The 20,100-nt window shown below is 59.4% G+C and overlaps 2 protein-coding genes across 26 annotated transcripts; one reads left to right on the top strand and one right to left on the bottom strand.

Moving 5' to 3' along the window:
- Positions 1–10,019: 10,019 nt before the first annotated feature.
- On the bottom strand, positions 10,020–14,064 carry RFNG (RFNG O-fucosylpeptide 3-beta-N-acetylglucosaminyltransferase). Of its 3 annotated transcripts, XM_055102195.2 has the most exons (10): positions 13,804–14,064; positions 13,599–13,647; positions 13,318–13,494; positions 12,966–13,068; positions 12,706–12,859; positions 12,222–12,310; positions 11,981–12,146; positions 11,334–11,419; positions 10,802–10,925; positions 10,020–10,226 (listed from the first exon to the last, which is right to left on the bottom strand). In XM_055102195.2, exons 1-9 carry the CDS (start codon positions 14,062–14,064, stop codon positions 10,844–10,846), a joined length of 1,167 nt encoding a protein of 388 aa, XP_054958170.1. In that variant the 3' UTR covers positions 10,020–10,226; positions 10,802–10,843. The 3 variants fall into 3 exon arrangements, with proteins under 3 accessions (XP_054958170.1, XP_054958172.1, XP_034799081.1); XM_055102197.2 differs by lacking the exon at positions 13,318–13,494; XM_034943190.3 differs by having other exon boundaries at positions 10,020–10,925.
- GPS1 (G protein pathway suppressor 1) lies at positions 13,492–19,786 on the top strand. Of its 23 annotated transcripts, none has more exons than XM_055102191.2 (14): positions 13,492–13,828; positions 14,554–14,757; positions 15,572–15,664; positions 16,166–16,347; positions 16,806–17,106; positions 17,196–17,273; positions 17,459–17,519; positions 18,037–18,122; positions 18,298–18,392; positions 18,583–18,688; positions 18,768–18,848; positions 18,927–19,064; positions 19,138–19,272; positions 19,368–19,786. In XM_055102191.2, the coding sequence occupies exons 2-14, from the start codon at positions 14,605–14,607 to the stop codon at positions 19,440–19,442; spliced, it is 1,584 nt and encodes a 527-aa protein (XP_054958166.1). In that variant the 5' UTR covers positions 13,492–13,828; positions 14,554–14,604; the 3' UTR covers positions 19,443–19,786. The 23 variants fall into 23 exon arrangements, with proteins under 23 accessions (XP_054958166.1, XP_054958167.1, XP_054958168.1 ...); XM_063598820.1 differs by having other exon boundaries at positions 13,741–13,828; positions 14,673–14,757; positions 16,794–17,106; XM_057300371.2 differs by having other exon boundaries at positions 13,768–13,828; positions 16,794–17,106.
- The last annotated feature ends 314 nt before the right edge of the window (positions 19,787–20,100 follow it).

Genomic DNA, 20,100 nt, shown 5'->3' on the forward strand with positions numbered 1-20,100 from the left:
AGGGACGGGTCTTTTGAAGTGCCTGGTGTGACCCATCCTCCGTGCTTGAAATCGATTTAGTGGATCCTGGCTAGCATATTTCTCCCTGCCAAGATTATTGCAAAAAGACGATGTGGTGGTTAATATCAGAAAGAATGTGTGGTTAATATCAGGAAGAACACGTGAAATGGAGAATTTCAGGTCTAACATTTCTTGTTTTGTTTCTGAAAACATCGGCATGTCCTAACAAGTGTCGCCTGTGCCCATCATCTCTCAGGCTTGGGAGCAGGACACCGCCGGCTCACTTTAAAACCAAGGGAAAGAATTTGGACAACCAAGTACGTCTGGAGAAGACACCAATGTCAGCAGAGCTCCGCTTTCATCTGTGGGCGAAGGATTACCTAGGTGCCAAGGCAAGAGACTGAAGACACAAACTGTTTCAGTATAACAAAGAAAATAGGCCGGGCGCGGTGGCTCACGCCTGTAATCCCAGCACTTTGGGAGGCCGAGGCGGGTGGATCACGAGGTCAGGAGATCAAGACCATCCTGGCTAACACGGTGAAACCCCATCTCTACTAAAAATACAACAAATTAGCCGGGCGCGGTGGCGGGCACCTGTAGTCCCAGCTACTCAGGAGGCTGAGGCAGGAGAATGGCGCGAAACCAGGAGGCGGAGCTTGCAGTGAGCCGAGATTGCGCCACTGCACTCCAGCCTGGGCCACAGAGCGAGACTCCATCTTAAAAAAAAAAAAAAAAGAAAACAGTTAAAATAAAAATAGTCATAATACAAATTAGATATAAAAATGATCATGGATAATTATCAATCATTAGTATAAACATTATTAATCATTAGCTTTTAATATTACTCTTTGTTGCATTACTAATATAACCTAGGGACATTGTGAGAAGTGACCTAGAAGGCAAGAGGTGAGCCCTCTGTCACTCCCGCATAAGGGCTGCTTGAGGGCTCCTTGGTCAAGCAGTAATGCCGTTGTCTGGGAAGCCACCCGTTACTTAGCAGACCGCGAAGGGGAGTCTCCTTTCCTTGGAGGAGTCAGGGAACACTCTGCTCCACCAGCTTCCTGTGGGAGGCTGGATGTTATCCAGGCCTGCCCGCAGTCATCCAGAGGCCTAACCCCCTCCCTGTGGTGCTATGATTTAATGGTCACATTTCTTGTCCACTTCCATGTTCCTCCCGTACTCCTGGTTCCTCTTTGAAGTTCGTAGTAGATAGCAGTAGAAGAAATAGCGAAAGTCTTAAAGTCTTTGATCTTTCTTATAAGTACATAGAAGAAAGCGCTGATGTATGCTGTCTTCTCCCTCTGTTTCAGCTACCTAAAAGGGAAGAGCCCCCTGTCCTATGATCACGTGACTTGCTTCACCTTGTCAATCACTTGGAAGATTCACCCTCCTTACCCTGCCCTCCTTGTCTTGTATGCAATAAATATCAGTGCACCCAGCCATTCGGGGCCACTACTGGTCTCCGTGTCTTGATGGTAGTGGTCCCCCGGACCCAGCTGTTCTCTATCTCTTTGTCTTGTGTCTTTATTTCTCACAATCTCGTGTCTCCGCACACGGGGAGAAGACCCGCTAAGCCCCATAGGGCTGTACCCTACATTCATCTGAAAGGGACTTGAACCCCAGGTCACCTTGGACAGCCAGCATCTGGCCAGGGGCACCTTTTAGAAGTTGAATAGGATAGGAAGGGATTGGGGTCATGGAAGTACATGGTGGTCCAGCAAAGACCAGCATTGCTTCCCGAGGCTTTGGGGTCAGTTACAGATGCGTGTGTGTGTGCACCCACACACTGGGCCTCCATGTAAAAGCTACTTTGTTCTGTGGGTCATGGTAGGAAAGTCTAGAACTACTGCCCTTCTGTGGCCAGGAGTGACCTTCTGTGGCCAGGAGTACGGAATTGGTGACTGTAGGGCCTTTGGATCATCTGGGGCTTTGGGCCCACAGAGGTGGACAGGCCGGAGGCAAGGGTGGCCAGCAGGAGGCAAGGTCCTGGTTTGTTCTGGAGGACAGCCAAGTGCATTGTCCACATCAGACCTGGCACTGCGGCCAGTCCAACCCCCCCTTGGCTGCCCTGTAAACTCTGCTTTCTGCCCCTACCCTTGGAGCCTGCTTTCTGCCTGCCAGCAGCCAAGGAAAGGACACCCCTCAACCTGTCCTTCCTGGAAGGCCCATCTGCTTAGACTCCTCCAGCGGCCTGCACGTGCCCCCAGGAGAGTGGACCAGGCCTCACTGGTCCTATTATCCGTGGCTCAAGCCCTGCTCCTTGTGAGTCCTGCTGGCTGGTCAGAAGCACCCTCAGCATCCCCTACCCCCACCCTGTGCCCTGTGCCCTCCCAACCACTGCCTGGAGGGCCTGATCCTGGCCCCTAGCCCTCTGCCCTCTTGCCCAGCTTTGGAAGATTCCCAAGGTCTGGGTAAAGTTACCAGTATCCAGATTCCTTCTCGAGCTTGAACCAACATTACACTTTTCCTAGAGTCAAAACGGGAGTTAACACAAGTATAGAAATGACAATTAATACATTGGATAGTTTGATTGTTCGTCCAAATTTTGATATTCCCCACTAACAGCATATAAGGAAGCTTAACACAACTCTGTATAGGAATAGTCACGTTGGAGGTGAACAAAGCAGAATGTCTGAATCTACACTGATACTGAGGGAGAGGAGCAGTGGTGGCCACGCCTGATATTATCCGCTGTAAAAAAGCAATTTGAAGGGCCGGGCGCGGTGGCTCACACCTGTAATCCCAGCACTTTGGGAGGCCGAGGCGGGCGGATCACAAGGTCAAGAGATCAAGACCATCCTGGCTAACAAGGTGAAACCCCGTCTCTACTAAAGGTACAAAAAATTAGCCCGGCGTGGTGGCGGGCGCCTGTAGTCCCAGCTACTTGGGAGGCTGAGGCAGGAGAATGGCGTGAACCCAGGAGACGGAGCTTGCAGTGAGCCGAGATCGCACCACTGCACTCCAGCCTGGGTGACAGAGCGAGACTCTGTCTCAAAAAAAAAAAAAAAAAAAAAAAAAAAGCAATTTGAGGTGCCCGGAGATGCTGAAGAGGTAGAGCGGCATACCTGGGTTGAGAAAAATTATCGTAATGCCAATTGGAGTCCCATAAAAGAGGACTGGCATCAAAAAGAGGAAAAGGGTTCAAAGGGGGTTTATCATGGGGTTCAGAATCACGGACGCGAGGGGCGGTGGCAGGGACGACAGACAGAAAAGTTTCCCCTTCCCATACTCGCAGTCTGGACGTGGCAAGAGCCAATTTCCAAAGTTCTGGGTGTTCTGAGCTCAGAATGGGGAGTATCACACGAGCCCTCGGGGGATAATGTCCTTATTTTCCCATTTTAAGGGAAAGAAAGAGCTGAACCTCCTATACAAAGTAAAATGATGATCCTCGTTCTTCCAATAAGAAATAAAACAAGTAGCCTCCAGGCATTCCCTCCCGCCAGAGGAGCAATTGTTTTTTAAATAGCCCTTTGGTGCCCAGTCTATTACTAAACCATATGAGTCAGTTTTTTTTTTGTTTTTTTTTTTGAGTCGAACAAGCATTTCTGTGAACCGGACCAATGAACGTTTCTACACAACTACCAAAGGGAATCGGGTTCCCACATGCACTTAGGAAAAAGAAAAACCACGTTGGCACGCCAGATATCGGGGGAACCAGCCCCCAATATTTCAATGTAGGTTCTATTTTCCATAAGTGTTGGCTGGCTGAGAAATAAAGAGAAAGAGTACAAAGAGAGGACTTTTACCACTGGGCCTCCCAGGGCGACATCACATATCGGTGGGACCCTGATGCCCGCCTGAGCCGCAAAACCAGCAGGTTTTTATTAAGGATTTTGAAAGGGGAGGGGGTGCAAGAACAGGGAGTAGGTCACAGAGATCACATGCTTCAAAGGGCAAAAAGGAGAACAAAGGCACTTCAGGAGGCCAAGGCCAGTGGATCACCTGAGGTGAGGAGTTTGAGACCAGCCTGGTCAGCGTGGTGAAACTCCGTCTCTACTAAAAATACAAAAATCAGCTGGATGTGGTGACACGTGCCTGTAATCCCAGCTACTCAGGCAGCTGAGTCAGGAGAATGATTTGAACCTGGGAGGTGGAGGTTGCAGTGAGCCAAGATCACACCATTGCACTCCAGCCTGGGTGACTGGAGTGAAACTCCGTCTCAAAAAAAAAATAAAAAGTTTAATAAGTCCGGGCGCGGTGGCTCATGCCTGTAATCCCAGCACTTTGGGAGGCCGAGGCGGGTGGATCACGAGGTCAGGAGATTGAGACCATCCTGACTAACACAGTGAAACCCCGTCTCTACTAAAAATACAAAAAATTAGCTGGGCCTGTTGGTGGGTGCCTGTAGTCCCAGCTACTTGGGAGGCTGAGGCAGGAGAATGGCATGACCCTGGGAGGCGGAGCTTGCAGTGAGCCAAGATCACGCCACTGCCCTCCAGCCTGGGTGATAGAGCGAGACGCCATCTCAAAAAAAAAAAAAAAAAAAAAAGACTGAGCCCTCAGAGACACAGGTGCAGTGAAACCATTAAATGGAGGCCAGTAGCATGTGAACCACACAGGCAGGGCCGGAGGGAGCACAGGGGGCTTCCTGGAGAGGTGGGAGGAAGGCATGACTGAGAGAGAGCACGGGGGACCCTGGGAGGGAGAGGCCACCTGTTCAAGGCATCATGTCTGTGTGCACACATGCAGAGGCACATGCCAATGTGAGCACATGCACTTGGGCATACACACAGGGACACACACAGGCACACATGGGCATAGACACACATGAGCATTCACACGGGGACACAGGCACACATGGGTGTAGACACATGAGCATGCACATGGGGACACACACAGACACACACGGGTGTAGACACACATCAGCATGCACATGGGGACACAGGCACACATGGTGTAGACACACATGAGCATGCACACGGGGACACAGGCACACACAGGTGTAGACACACATGAGCGTGCACATGGGAACATGTGTGTGCACTCGGGGACACATGCATGCCATGGTACAGCAGCCACACAGGACACACACACACACAGGCACACACGGGCATGCACATGTGAGCACACATGGCAATGCATGGACCAGGCAGCCACACAAGTACACACATGAAGCACATGTGAGCATGCAGGCCTGAGCATGGGGGTGCACGCACTGCAGCTGACAGGCCCACAGACATGTGTGTATACACATATGTATCCACAGCCCCCACAGGCATGCACAAGTGAATATGTGTGTAGACACACAGTCGCACACGGACACACACGCTCTGGTCCATGGTGGCAAAGAGGACCCTGGAAATCAGCAGCTTCGGATTCGATGTTGCTCTCTGTGAGGATGCCTGCTAGGAGTTAGGGTTGGCCAGGACCCTGTCCCTGGGCTCAAGTCCTCCTGCAGGAGAGCCACCCTCAGGAAGGGTCAGACCCTGGTGCTCCCTGAAGCTGGGCCATGAGGCTGAGCTTGGGGGAGGGCAGGTGAAGGCGGCCGACGTGGTTACAGGTCTTGGGTGGCTGCTGGCCTTCCTGGCTGAGCCAGGTTCGCACCTGGTGCTGGGAGCTGGGCCTGAGCCTGGAGCTCTGGAAAGCAACCATAGGTGGGGGCTGGGGAAAGGCTCCCGCTCCAGGAGGAAAGCCAAGGGCTCCCTAAGGCCATATTGTTTCTTCTGGACAATGAGGGGGTCAAAAAGACCTAAGAACCCCCAGCTCCCATCTTCCACGGGACAGCTGGCCGGTCCTTCCAGCTCTCAGGATGGTCCCATGTGGCAAGGCACCAGCGGGGGCCACTGTTCCTAAGACGACCAGATGGGGGTGGGGCCCTCCTGTTCGCGTCCGGCCTTCTGAGCCTCTGTAGTCCCTACAGGGAGGAGGATATGGGGCTCAGGCTTCCCCAGGAGCCCAAGGCCGGGAGGTATGATCGACTCTGGGGGTGTCTGTGGGCTCCGTGCTAGGCCCTTCCTGCCATAAGCACCCCCCACTGTGGAGAAGCATTTGAGCTCACGGATGCTACAGAGAAAGTTTCCTGCAGGGTCTCCTCTGAGGGCCATGGAAAGCCATGTGTAGACACTCAGCCTGCCCCCAGAGCCTTTGGTGCCCCAGGAGTAGAGCCAGGAGCCCTCCCCGCCACCTCCATGTGCCCTGTGCCTGGGCGCCCAAGCCTGTGGCTCCCCCAGCATGGGCTAGGCAGGTCCTTCATTGCTCAGACCCCAGGCTTTGGGAGGCCGCATGTTTTGCCGTCTGCACAGCGAGGACGTGCTGGGTAGGAAAATGAACTCCAAGCCACGGCCTTCCTGGCCATTCTGTTGTCACCCGTCGTTTCCTTCACCTGCTGTGAAAGTGCAATCTTGCTTCGCTGCAACCTCCACCTCCCGGGTTCAAGCGATTCTCATGCCTCAGCCTCCTGAGTAGCTGGGATTACAGATGCCCTGCTAATTTTTGTATTTTTAGTAGAGACAGGGTTTCACCATGCCTGGCCAGGCTGGTCTCAAACTCTTGACCTAAGATGATACGCCCGCCTCGGCCTCCCAAAGTGCTGGGATTACAGGCATGAGCCACTGCACCCGGCCAGTTTTTTTTTTTTTTTTTTTGACGGAGTTGCGCTCTGTCGCCCAGGCTGGAGTGCAGTGGCGTGATCTTGGCTCACTGCAAGCTCCGCCTCCCGGGTTCACGCCATTCTCCTGCCTCAGCCTCCTGAGTAGCTGGGACTACAGGCGCCTGCCACCATGCCCGGCTAATTTTTTGTATTTTTAGTAGAGATGGGGTTTCACCGTGTTAGCCAGGATGGTCTCGATCTCCTGACCTTGTGATCCGCCTGCCACGGCCTCCCAAAGTGCTGGGATTACAGGCGTGAGCCACCACGCCCGGCCAAACCCGGCCAGTTCTTTTTTAAATGTTTGGTAGAATGTACCAGTGAAACCATCAGGCCGAGGACTTTTCCTTGTCAGGAATTTTTTGATGACTGACAAGGCTGGAGGGCAGTGGCACCATCACAGCTCGCTGTAGCCTCAACTTCCTGGGCTCAAGCCATCCTCCTGCCTCAGCCTCCCGAGTAGCTAGGATTACACGTGTGCACCACCGTGCCTAATTATCAATTTTTTTTTGTAAAGATAGGGTCTTGCTAAATTGCCCAGGTTGGGTTCAGGTGATCCTCCTATCTCCGCCTTGCAAAGTGCTGGGATTATAAGCATGAACCACCATGCCTAGCCTCTTTTTTCTTTTAATTATTATTTTATTATTTTTTAAAATTTTTGTGGGTACATGGGAGGCATATATACTTATGGGGTACCTGAGATGTTTTGATACAGGCATGCAGTGTGACACACACACATGACGGACTATGGGGTGTCCACCCCCTCAAGCATTTATACTCATTTTAGTATTATTATTTTTAAATTTTTATTATTTATTTGATTTGATTTTTTTGAGACGGAGTCTCGCTCTGTCGCCCAGGCTGGAGTGCAGTGGCGTGATCTCGGCTCACTGCAAGCTCCGCCTCCCGGGTTCACGCCATTCTCCTGCCTCAGCCTCCTGAGTAGCTGGGGCTACAGGTGCCCGCCACCACGCCCGGCTAATCTGTATTTTTAGTAGAGACGGGGTTTCACCATGTTAGCCAGGCTGCTCTCGATCTCCTGACCTCATGATCTGCCCGCCTCGGCCTCCCAAAGTGCTGGGATTACAGGCGTGAGCCACTGTGCCCGGCCTATTTTAGTGTTATTTTTAAGTGGCTCCACACAGAGCAGGGCTATGCCACAGGCAGCGTGGCCCAGAGTAGCCTCTTTTTTAATGTAACGTTTGCGACTGTAAATATCTCCCTCAGCAAAACGGTATCTCCTAAATTTTAAGTTGTTTTTATTTGTCTCCAGGTATTTTGTGATTTCTTCCTTGACCCACTGGCTAAGAGTGCGTTGTTACATTTCCACAAATTTGTGACTTTTCCAGATTTCCTTCTGCTGTGGGCTCAGAGATGAAACTTTGTATAATACATTTTATTCTGTTTAAGAGATGGGGGACTCCCTATGTTGCCCAGGCTGGTCTTGAATTCCTGGGCTCAACTGATCCTCCCGCCTCGGCCTCCCAAAGTGCTGGGACTATAGGCTCGTGCCACTGTGACAGGGTTTAGTATCTATCTTTTAAAACACACTGAGACTTGATTTGTGGTCTGACATCTGGCCTCTCCTGGACAAAGTTCTCGTGCGCTCGAGGGGAGCATGTGTTCTGTTGCTGTCGGGAGGTGCTCTCTGGACGCGTTGGAGCTGGTGGTTTCCTGTGTTGTTCGAAACTCCTAGGGCTGAAGGGAGGTGTCCACTGAGTGTGGACGCTGTCTCATCAGGTGCCGTGACACACCCCACGTGACCTGTGCCTGTGACCACGTCGCTGCCTTGCGGGCCTAACAGCACCTGCCTATGGGACCTTGGCTGGTTTCTTCTCGCCAGGCCGGCCCCCTGGAGCCCCCCTGCTCCTCCAAGCCCTGTTTCCTCCAGAGGGGTGGCCGCCCCTGGTTCCCTCCTCACCCCCGTCCACGCTGACTCTCTGCAGCTGGAGCCAACTGGGTCCAGCAGGGACCTGGGCCTAGGACGGCCAGAGGCTCTTCCCAGAACAGCGAGCCTGGGACTGGTCCTGCCCGGGAATGGTTATTTGAATCAAAGTGGAAAACTGCTGGTTTGAAACGTTTATAAACATAACCCAACAATACAAAAGGGAGCAGTGTAACTGGTCACTTAGGAGAAAAGCCTCAGGACCTCGTGGACCTGAACTTAGGCCAAAAAAAAAATGGGGAGGATAAATGAGACAGGGTGACCTCCCGGACCGGGCACTATGCAACCTTAGAGTGTGGCTTAAACATGAATGACCATCTCCTTTCCGTTAGACAACAGTTAACAGGTTTTAGGTTTTAAGACTAGTGTTGAGGGAGTTGAGGTAAAATGGATACAACATTATTTTCTCAGAGGAGCTGCAAGCGGGACTCTTCTGGAAAGCGTGTGTGCACCAAGATTTGCTAGAGCCTCATGCCCTGGAAACAACCCACTGGGGACACTTTGTCCCTAGACACCCTTTCTGGTGGCGTGAATGCACTCTAGTCCACGTTCCCCACTCCCAGGACGCCGGGCCCGTGTGGTGCAGGCTTGGGAGGGAGGGAGGTCCACATGAGGTCAGAGGAAGGTGCAACACCCAGACCGTGCATCCGGGAGAGCCAGCGTGAGGCCCCGAGGCCACGTGGGCAGACCCACCGCGGACGCAGGGGATGCAGGGGACGCCTTCTCTTGGGGCGTCTACAGTTCTGCAGCAATTTTCAAGAATTCGCTTTTCTTTCGTTTCTGTTGAAATGCAGGTTTCAGACTTGCTGAAATTCACCCTACACTTGTTCTGAGCCTCAGAATTCCTCTCCCGCCCAGAGCCTGCAGTGGACAAAGCCAGGGGCCTGGGCTGTGGGCTGAGGACTGAGGACCCAGTCATGATTAACCTCAAGTCTCCTTGGGGTGCCTTCTACTCCAGGCTGAGCACAAATGAGACAGAAACCAGCAAACTCCACGCGGGTTATGCGGGTGCCTCCTCTTTGCCGTCCACACACCCACGCACAAGTGCACACAGCCACGCATGCAGACACTGCCACGCACACACCCACTGATGCCTACAGACGCACACACGGGTGGATACTCCCCTACATGCACGTACACACCCGCTCTCAACGTGTCCACTGAGCTTCGTGTACACGCCCATGCACACCCTCTTACACACCCACGTGCACCTGTCTCCACACAACACACGGGAGGAGGCAAGCACGATGCTCAGGAAGGCGGCCTCTCAGGGCAGCGTCCAGTGTCCGTCCCTCCCGGCAGGACCGTCGCACGCCACCTCTGCTGGAGATTTTGGCTTCCAAAGAAGAGTCTGGTGGGTTCAAGGCTGGGTGGGCAGGACGGCAAGGATACAGCCCTGCCTGGGACAGAGCCTTCCTGGGGTAGAAGGGGGACGTGGCAGGGACGCGAGGACAGCTGGGCTGGTGGGTGACTAAGACAGGAGCCACGTGAAGTAAGAACAGAGGCTTTACTCGTGCTCGGCAACAGCAAAGCAGGAGGCAGAGGGGAGATGACGGCCCCTGTCCCATTTCCCTCCGTGGAAGGCACCAGGCGGGGAGGTGGGTCTGCTGGGATGGGCAGGTCAGCGGAACAACAGGCTCCTGTTGTTTATGGGGCCAGGCACAGTGGGGCAGGAGCACGACCCAGAAAGTAGTCCTGAGCCACAAGTCAGAGTGGAGAAAACATCTCTGTGGTCCCAGTCAAGAGGCCTCCGAATGAGGCGCCTGGACTGGGAGCAAAGCTCTGGCCGAGAGCATGACCTTCCCGGGCTTGAGTCCCACTGTGGTGCCCGGCCGTGCACCCAGCCTGCGGCAGAGAGGGCGGCGTCCCCCACAAAGCCTGCCAGGCTGAGCCCTTGCAATGGCCGTGGCTGGGCCAGGACCTTGGCCTGGAGCCTGCTCCTTGGCACCTAGCCAGCCTAGCACCCGCCTTCAGCAACAGGTAATGGAGCCCGGAAGGCAGCTCCCTCCCAGGTGCTCAAGTGCTGGGGTGGAAGCCTGTTCCCGTGGGATCAACCTTGCGGCTGGGTCGGGGGGAGGGGCACCACGGCCCTGGCCATCAGCCTGGCTGTCTTTGTTCTCCCAAAACACCCATCACCGCAGCCCACCAGGGGCTGGGAGAGGGGGGCTGCAGGCTAGCCAGAGGGTCTGCCAGGTGCCTGCATCTCACTGGTGTGGCCGTGGCACCTGAGGGAGCCCACTGAACCCACAGGGGGCTCTGGTTCCCCGCACCTGGGACAGAGCCAGGCAGCCCTGGGTCAGGGGTGGTTGGTGTCACCGAGAGGTTGGGGCGCCCTGTTTCTGCCTGGGACACCAGTCCGTGTCTGGGTAGAGAAGGCAGTGGATAGACTTAAACCTGGCGAAGGAAGAAGTAGGGGTCAGGGCCGTGGGTGGTGGGAGAAGCGGGGGTCAGGGCCGTGGGTAGAGGGAGAAGCGGGGGTCAGGGCCGTGGGTAGAGGGAGAAGTGGGGGTCAGGGCCGTGGGTAGAGGGAGAAGTGGGGGTCAGGGCCGTGGGTGGAGGGAGAAGGGGGTGTCAGGGCCGTGGGCGGTGGGAGAAGCGGGGGTCAGGGCCGTGGGCGGCGGGAGCAGTGGGGGTCAGGGCCGTGGGTAGAGGGAGAAGCGGGGGTCAGGGCCGTGGGTAGAGGGAGAAGTGGGGGTCAGGGCCGTGGGTAGAGGGAGAAGTGGGGGCCAGGGCTGTGGGTGGGCGTGCTGATGCCAGAGCCCCTGCGGGGCCGAGGGCCTGCCCATGCCACTACCCACTCACCGTGTGGGGTCCTGATGCAGGCTGAAGCCTCCAGCCACGTTCACCACGTTATGTGGGTTCTCAGGACCCCCATAGCTCAAGGTAACCTGGGAGGGAACGGTGTGGGCAGAGTGTGTGGCCTGGTCTGGTCTCGGGCCACGCCTCCCCCTGGCCAGAAGCCCTGCTAGAGCCCCCTTGCCCACCCCCTTCTCCCCAGGCCCTGGGGGAGGCCAGGCTTGGAAACAGCATTGAAACATGGCATGAGCTGAGTAGGGGGACACCTCAGGCAGAGCCTGGGGGACAGAAGGTAGGGATCTGAAACCTCCAGAGCAAAGCTGACCCTCATTCCCTCCCTGCTCCACGTGATGGGACCTGTTCCGACTCACCGTCACCATACACACCACACCCACTGCCCAGCTGGCACGGGGCCTCCCTGGCCCGAGAACTGTGCTTCTCCCCTCGTTCCTCTGCCCCAGACACCATACCCCATCTGTACCTGAAGACCCTGTGTCCAATAGGCCAAGGGACCTGTCCAGGGTCTGCCCCCAGCCACATGCAAATCCCACCTGCCTGCTCAGCCAGGCATCGGGCCGGGGCAGTGGGGCCCCTGGGGGAGTCAGGGCGGGGCAAAGCCCAGGTGGCAGAGGCACCCAGAGTGGCGCCTGTACCTGCTGGAGCAGGGTGTCGGGCGGCAGCCTCTGCAGGTTCTCCAGGTGAGAGTGGAAGAGGGGGCTGTGCAGCAGGCGGGCGCCCAGGAGCCCCTCCACGATGTAGCCCACTGTGCAGTCATCCGGCAGCCGCACCTGCTCAGCTGTGCTCATGAAGCTGCCCAGGCTGGGGGGAGGCCGGTCAGCACCTTTCAGGTCTCAGCCTCCGCCTCCCAGCCCGGGCAGCCGGACCCCCACTCACCTGGCCCATGGGCTCATCTTGAGGGCAAGGCCTCTGCTGAGGCAGAACCCGGCCCCACCAGTAGCAAACCAGAACTTGACCGTGGTCACCTGAGGATGGGGTGCTGGTCAGAGCTGCCCGGGACAGGGCTTCTCACCCCTGACTCTTCATGGGACTCCCCAGGCATCTTTCTTAAGCTGCCCCTTAGGAGATCCCACCCAGGTAACAGAAGCTTCTTGAAGCAAAAAAAGCCGGGGGCTTCTGCAGGCCATTGACCCATGGCCTCCAGACCCTCCCCACCTGGCCCAGACACCCCCTCTCTGCCCAGTACGGTGAGGGCCTCCTGGCCTGCTCCTGAACCACCACATGCAAACCACCTGGGTGGATCAGCTTGGGCCCCCAACCCTATGCCCTTCTCAAGCCAGCTTTCCACGCCCTCTGCTGCGCCTCCCGGGCTGGTGTCAAGGAAGGCGTCTGCTCCGACGGCGTCTGCTCCGACACTCACAGTTCTGCCACCCTGGACCCTCTCGGTGGCCTCGATGGGGTGGTCCAGGCTGGGCCGCCCCAGGTAGACGTCCTGGCTGGGTGAGAAGCTGGAGAGCAGGTGCAGGAGGCTCCTGGCGTTCACATAATTGTCATCATCCACGTGGCAAAACCACCTGTGGGCGAGGGGAGTCCTGGGCACGAGGGCCTGGCATGGCTGGACAGGAGGCCCCCACCCAGCTTGGCTCTGGGCTCTCTGCGGGTCGGGTCAGCGCCGCGTACTTGCGCCCAGACTCAATGAACTTGTCATACTCCACGGACATCTTGCAGCAGAGGGCCTGACGGGTGCGCACCGCCGAGCAGTTGGTGTTGATGACACGGTCGCCTGCGAATCAGAGACAGGGGAAGCACGCACGTAGAGGCTGGCACTGGGGTTGGGGTAAGGCCTGTGCCCCACCTGCCCCCAAGGGCCAGGGCACAACGTGGCTGGCTGACATGCCTGGACACCTTGCCTGGGTCCAACCACAGCCCTAGCCCTCACGCGCTGACCCTGTTGGTGCCGCTGAGGCTGAAGCAGGCGGCTATCAGTTGGGATCTCTTGAGTGGAAACAGGACGGAGGCAGCTCGCCCTGACCTGGCCTGGAGGGCGGATTCCCTGCTGGTGCTTCTTCAGGGGACGTGGCACTAGCCCCACGCCCCGGGAAGCGGCTAGTGTGAGAGGCTGGTGGGGAGCAGAGCTTGGCTGGCAGGGTGGGCCCTCCGCAGGCCGCGTGACCTGGGCAGCGTCGGGGCCTCCCCGGGCCTCGGGAGCCTGGGCAGAGAAAGGCACCCACAGCAGCGAAGGGGCCGTGGCTTCAGAGCGAGAAGGGCTCGGGGGGCAGGTCCCGCGGGCGCCGGGGAGCGGGGGACACTCACCGCCCTGGAGCTCGAGCTCAGGGTCGTCCCCGTCGGTGAAGATAAACGTCTGGGGGAGAAACAATCTATGAGGCTTCTGGGGCGCTGCCCAGGCCGAGACCGACCCGCCCCGCGCGGAGCCTCCGGGGGCCTGGGCCGGGCCTAGACCCTGGGAGGCGGGGCGGGTGGGCGTGGGGCTCGCCGTCGGGGTCGGGGTCCGGCGCACCTGCTGGCGGGCCCGGGAGATCCAGGTGCGCAGCAGCAGCCGCAGGCGCGGCCCGTGGTTCTTCCGGGTGGTCTTGACGGCGATGAAGACGTCGTCAGGCCGCAGGCTGGGGGCAGCGGGCCGGGACGGGGGCGCGCGCGGGGCCGGGGCGGGGGTCCGGGCCGGGGCGGGCGCGCGGGGCAGCGGCAGTAACAGCAGCGCGGCCAGGGCCGCGGCCAGCGCGAGGCAGGCCCGGCACAGCGCCCCACGCGCGCGGCTCATGCGGCCGCCGGGACCCCCGGCGCCGGGAGCGGAGAACTTGGCCGGAGCCGTGGGTGGGCGGCGGCCCCTTTAAGAACGCAGCGGCCCCGCCCCGCCCCGCGCCCCGGAAGCGACGGCTCCGCTGCCCCGGAAGTGGACGGCACGCCGCGGCGGGGTGGGTGCAAGATGCCGCTGCCGGTTCAGGTGTTTAACTTGCAGGTAACGAGCCGAGGCCGCCCCGGGCCTCCGCGCCCCCGCGCCCCCCGCCACTGGGGCCGGGCTGAGGTCGAGCAGGGGCGCGGGGCCTGCGCCAGGAGTCGGCCGGGCACGCTTCGTGCCGGGCCTCCGCGGGCAGCGCGCGTCGGGGGCTGCAGGGCCGAGGGCGCGTCTCCGCCGTGGCTGCGCGCTGCGATCGGGGGCCGCCGGGCCGCGCCCGCCCCGCCTCCCCTCCCAGCAGCTCACGGGAGAGGTTCCCGGCCGCCCCGACGCTAACGCTCTTTCTCCCTTCAGCAGCCAGCCAGCTCTGTGTCAGGGTCGGGGGGTGCAGAAAGTCAGGACAGAATGAGGGATAGCTCGGCCCCCAGCTCGGCCTCCTCGTCAGTGACAGATCTGTACTGCACCCCTCACAGCAGTAGGTCAGACCTCGTCCTGCCCGGCACGGCCGGGGACTTCAGCCTGAGCGCCAGCCTGTCGGCCTGTACGCTGCTCTACGAGGTACCTTCCAGGACAGGGACCCCCGAGCGAGGGAGGGGGGAGCAGGGCCCCGGCCGCCCCTGCTGTGGCTGGGCCCCTGCTGCTCTGCTGGCCGAGGACAGGGACTCAGTGCCAAGCGCAGGAGGGGAGGGAGCCCCGGTGGGCCCGGGGCCTGCGGAGGGAGCCGAGCTCTTGGTGCTTTTCCCGAAGGAGCGCGGGAGGCCCACGGGTCCGGCGAGTGCCCGGCACGGAGGCTTTTCCAGCCTGCTTTGTTTTAAGCCGAGGTCCTGGCTTCTCTGTGTCTCCCAGCTGGGGGCCATGAGGCTCCCTGAGATGACTCTTTTCCCCTTCTCCCAACTCCGTGGCGTGACTCTCAGCCCAGTATTGCTGCTCCGCTGCTCAGGACAGATTCCGGGGGCTGGTCCTCCTGCCTCCTGGGGTTGAGGTGGCGTCCCGTTCTTCTCCGTGGCTTGGAGGAAACTACATCAGGATGATGGCTGGGAACGTGTAGGGGCCCTCAGAGGCCCCTGTGTAGTTGGTTGTCCCCTGTCTGCTTTCTGGCTTTCAGAGATGAGTGGCTAGAATCAGGCGAGGGGTTTCTGCTTCTGAGCCTTAGAGTCTTGTGAGGAGACTCCTCCCTGATGTGGTGGCACAGGAGCCTGGGTGGGGGCGAGGGTGACTGGGAGGGCACACCTGGGGGACAGCAGCGGCGGGAGTGTGGTCCGACTGGCCTGGAAGATCTCGGGCAGAGCTGACCTCAGAGAACAGTGTGGGTCTCTCGCCCTCCTGGGGCAGTCCCCAGGACAAGGTGCCAGGTGCCTGGCCCATGTTGCAGGGGGCCGTGGAGCCCATGCAGATCGACGTGGACCCCCAGGAAGACCCGCAGAATGCACCTGACGTCAACTACGTGGTGGAGAACCCCAGCCTGGTACGGAGCCCAGTGGGGGGACCTTGGGTGTCTCAGTCCTGCTGAGGGGTCCAGGGCAGACTCCCCGCTGCAGCCTGCACAGCAGGTAGAATGATCCTCCTCAGTGATCTCTGTCGTCTTTTTCTGACCCCGAAACCGTCAGCGTTTCTGATTGCGCACTCACATGAGGCTTGTAGCTCAGCTTCAGACGCTGCTCATGGAGAAGCCAGGGCAGGTCTCCTCCCCGCTCAGCCTAGCGACCAACAGTCACTAGTGGGTGTCTATCCCCGAAAGCCCCCCGGTGCAGGGTCCCACTCCTGAGGCTCCTGCCCCAGGCCCACCCCAGCGGTCTTTGCAGCGCCTGGGACAGCAGTCAGTCTCGTACCCCCATGCCCGGTTCCGGTTATGGGCCCAGGGCGACATTCTGGCTAGGACAGTCGGGCACCAACTCCTGACCCTCAGGGCCTGGGGCCAGGGTCCTGCCTCACATCCTGCCTGACTCTTGTCTGTGCCTGCTCCCAGGATCTGGAACAGTACGCGGCCAGCTACAGCGGCCTGATGCGCATCGAACGGCTGCAGTTCATTGCTGATCACTGCCCCACGCTGCGGGTGGAGGCCCTGAAGATGGCCCTCTCCTTCGTGCAGAGAACCTTTAACGTGGACATGTACGAGGAGATCCACCGCAAGCTCTCAGAGGCCACCAGGTGAGGCCAGGGGCTTGGTGAGAGGAAGCAGAGGCCACCAAGGGAGCAGGTGTCTGGGACTGGGCCCCCTTCCTGTGCCCTGCATCTCCCACCCTGTGCTGGGAAGTCGGTCGGGTAGAGCTCTCACTCTCTTTTGGCCAGCAGTGGAAGTGCCCTGTGTGTGTGTGGCTTTTCCTGTGCGTGTGCACGCACGGCTTTGATTCCAGGGGAGCTGTGGAGACTGTGGCTCAGGGGCCACCTCCCTGCTGGTTTCCCCACCCGGCTGTAGGCTCCTGGGGCAGCAGTTCTCTCTGTGGCCCTGGTGCAGACTGGTCCCTAGAGGTGGGGTTTGAGGCCAGCGGGAGGTGCCCACCTGTGTGCCGGTTGGGCCTTTGAGGGCAGCCTGAGATTGGCGGCTTCCTCCCCTCCTCCCCGGCCCCCGTGACCGTCGCCATCCTGATGGCCAGGTCCTCTCTCAGGGAGCTGCAGAACGCACCCGACGCCATCCCCGAGAGCGGCGTGGAGCCCCCAGCCCTGGACACGGCCTGGGTGGAGGCCACGCGGAAGAAGGCGCTGCTGAAGCTGGAGAAGCTGGACACAGACCTGAAGAACTACAAGGGCAACTCCATCAAGGAGAGCATCCGGCGCGGCCACGACGACCTGGGCGACCACTATCTGGACTGTGGGGACCTCAGCAACGCCCTCAAGTGCTACTCCCGGGCCCGGGACTACTGCACCAGCGCCAAACACGTCATCAACATGTGCCTCAACGTCATCAAGGTCGGCCTGCCTCGGCGGGCGGGGGTGGGCAGCATGGCTGGGCCATTGGGGCGCCCAGGCTCACTTGGCTCTGCCCCCCCACCCACCAGGTCAGCGTCTACTTGCAGAATTGGTCTCATGTGCTCAGCTACGTCAGCAAGGCTGAGTCCACCCCAGAGATTGCCGAGGTACGGGCCACCTCCTCAGAGACCTTGCCCCGGGATTCCTGACCACTGCCGGCCCCTCCTGTCCTCCCCCACCTCATTCTCCCCCAGATCTGAATCTGCCTTCATTCCCTCTCAGTCTGGGGGCTGGGCATCGAGCTCTAGGAAATGTGGGGCATGGGCCTCACGCATGTGGCTTCCTCCTACAGCAGCGAGGAGAGCGTGACAGCCAGACCCAAGCCATCCTCACCAAGCTCAAGTGTGCTGCAGGTGAGGGCCTGGGTCACGCCCAGCTGACCCCACGTTCCCGTGTTGCTAAGTCCTCCCAGCCCAGGGCAGTAGGCTGGTCCCTGCCTCAGCCAGGGAAAACTTCCCTGGCAGGGCGCAGGATGTTGTGGGCACATGTGCAGGTGTAGGTGGTGCCTAAAGTCTGCCCCGGGGAAGCCAGTGGGTGACGTGTGGTCAGGGTCTGGCTGCTGTCACTGTGGGCCTGAGGCAGGTCTGCCAGCCCGAGCTGCTCTGAACCGGGGTGTCCTTTGCAGCCCTGCTGGCACCTAGGGCTTCCCTGCATGCCTGGCTTCAGGGATCCTGCTCGGCATTGGTGGGGTTGTTTCCACCCGTGACTAGAATATCTGTCCCCAGCGCTGAGGAACAGCTCCCGGGGCAGGAGAGGCCAGCGAGCCGGCTGGTGGTCGCGTTCTCCCTGGTTTCCAGGCGTTAGCGGCTTCCCCAGGCTCTGGGGTCTTACCCCCTCTCCCCCCTCCCCGCCCCCGGCTCCTTCCACTAGGCTTGGCAGAGCTGGCCGCCAGGAAATACAAGCAGGCTGCCAAGTGCCTCCTGCTGGCTTCCTTTGATCACTGTGACTTCCCTGAGGTGAGGAGCCCTCTGGGGACTTGGGAGGCAGAGCATGGGCTCATGGGTCAGGCTGCTTCTTTAGGAGGGTGAGGTCTCTCACAAATGGGGTCTTAGGCATTCTCCGAGCGGGTGATGGGCAGGCAGGGGTGGCCTGGCCCTTCACTGCCTGTGACGCCAGGTCTCTGCTCCTCAGCTGCTGTCCCCCAGCAACGTGGCCATCTACGGTGGCCTGTGCGCCTTGGCTACCTTTGACCGGCAGGAGCTGCAGCGCAATGTCATCTCCAGCAGGTAGGTGCCCCGGTCCTGCAGCCCTGAAGGCAGTCCCCGTCCCTCTCCGTGGCTGCTGCTTTGGCCTTGCGTGTCCTGGCCCCCTGGCCCCAGCGTTTTCTCAGGTGTTTGTCTGGGGACTGGTGTCCCACTGGCCACTTGGAGGGAGGGGCAGGCAGGGGACAGAGCTCTGAGGCGTCTGCCTCACCAGCTCCTTCAAGTTGTTCTTGGAGCTGGAGCCACAGGTCCGAGACATCATCTTCAAATTCTACGAGTCCAAGTACGCCTCATGTCTCAAGATGCTGGACGAGATGAAGGTGGGGCCCCGCCTGGGGTAGGGGTGAGGTGGGGCCCTGCCTGGCCTCCTGTCCTGGTCCTGACCAGCCCCTTCCCCAGGACAACCTGCTCCTGGACATGTATCTGGCCCCCCATGTCAGGACCCTGTACACCCAGATTCGCAACCGTGCCCTCATCCAGGTAAGCGTGGGGGTCAGGCTGGCGCATGGCAGGCGGGCATGCAGGGGGCTGTGGAGCTGACTTTCCTCTGCCCTGCAGTATTTCAGCCCCTACGTGTCAGCCGACATGCATAGGATGGCGGCAGCCTTCAATACCACGGTGGCCGCCCTGGAGGATGAGCTGACGCAGCTAATCCTGGAGGGGCTGATTAGTGCCCGTGTGGACTCACACAGCAAGGTGGCTGTGGGCTGTGGGGCAGTGGGGGCAGCTGGGGGTGAGCCTGGGCCCCGCTGAGCCTGTGCCCGCACAGATCCTGTACGCCCGGGACGTGGATCAGCGCAGCACCACCTTTGAGAAGTCTCTGTTGATGGGCAAGGAGTTCCAGCGCCGTGCCAAGGCCATGATGCTGCGGGCAGCTGTGCTCCGCAACCAGATCCATGTCAAGGTGGGCTGGCGCGAGGGGGGGGCTGGCGCGAGGTGGGGCAGGTGCACGGTGTGTGGGGCCTGGTGGCTGTGAGCTGCTCCTTGTCTCCCCTGCAGTCCCCGCCCAGAGAAGGGAGCCAGGGGGAGCTGACTCCAGCCAACAGCCAGTCCCGGATGAGCACCAACATGTGAGGGATGAACCTTGGCCTCCAGGACATCTGCACCCCCTCCCCACCTCCACGGACCTCCTGACCTCCAGGCGGCTCAGTGCTGCCTGCGGCCCAGCTAAGGGGCCTGGCCACTGGGTGCCACCCAGCCTGTGTGCCCTCGCTGGGGCTGAGGAGGCAGGCGGCTGCTAGTTGTGGCCCTTCCTGGAAGGAGAGGCCTGCAGGGCTCGATCCTGTGGGTTTCTGTCCCCAGGGAGCAGACTGTGCGGCACCCAGGCCCAGTGGCACCATTTCCCAGACCCCTCCTGTTCCCGCCTCAGTCAGTTGCAGACAAGTGGGCGGTGTCCATTAAAGAGCAGATTCAGCGTTGCTCTTGGCTGTTCTTTCCTGCCGTGCAGGCTCTGGTCACCCCTGGGTGGCCTTGGGTTCCTGAGGGCTGTCTCCCTGGGACTAGGCTTGGAGGCAGGGCCTGGTGAGAAATGAGCAGCCTGGCCCTCAGATTCAACAGCCCCAGCAGCAGCCACTGTGGCCTCGCAGGCGGTGCTTCCAAGGCTGTGAGGCATCACGAAGCTCCCGGAGGCTCTGGCCACTTGCCTATGGAGGCGCCTAGGGGAGGTGGGGAGGGGACCTAAGCCCCCACTTTTGTCTGCCCAGATGCTGCCTTCATTTAGATGTATCCTGTT

The sequence above is a fragment of the Pan paniscus genome, chromosome 19, assembly GCF_029289425.2.
Source record: "Pan paniscus chromosome 19, NHGRI_mPanPan1-v2.0_pri, whole genome shotgun sequence".
In the NCBI taxonomy this organism is placed as follows: Eukaryota; Metazoa; Chordata; class Mammalia; order Primates; family Hominidae; genus Pan; species Pan paniscus.

Coding starts and splice junctions, on each gene's coding strand:
- RFNG (XM_055102195.2), bottom strand. CDS start 14,064: ATGAGCCGCGCGCGTGGGGCGCTGTGCCGGGCCTGCCTCGCGCTGGCC. Junction 12,311..12,705: donor GGGTCCAGGGTGGCAGAACT/GTGAGTGTCGGA, acceptor CCCCATCCTCAG/GTGACCACGGTCAAGTTCTG. Junction 12,147..12,221: donor AAGATGAGCCCATGGGCCAG/GTGAGTGGGGGT, acceptor GCCTCCCCCCAG/CCTGGGCAGCTTCATGAGCA.
- GPS1 (XM_034943186.3), top strand. CDS start 14,230: ATGCCGCTGCCGGTTCAGGTGTTTAACTTGCAG. Junction 17,520..18,036: donor CAAGCTCAAGTGTGCTGCAG/GTGAGGGCCTGG, acceptor TCCTTCCACTAG/GCTTGGCAGAGCTGGCCGCC. Junction 19,273..19,367: donor GCAACCAGATCCATGTCAAG/GTGGGCTGGCGC, acceptor TCTCCCCTGCAG/TCCCCGCCCAGAGAAGGGAG.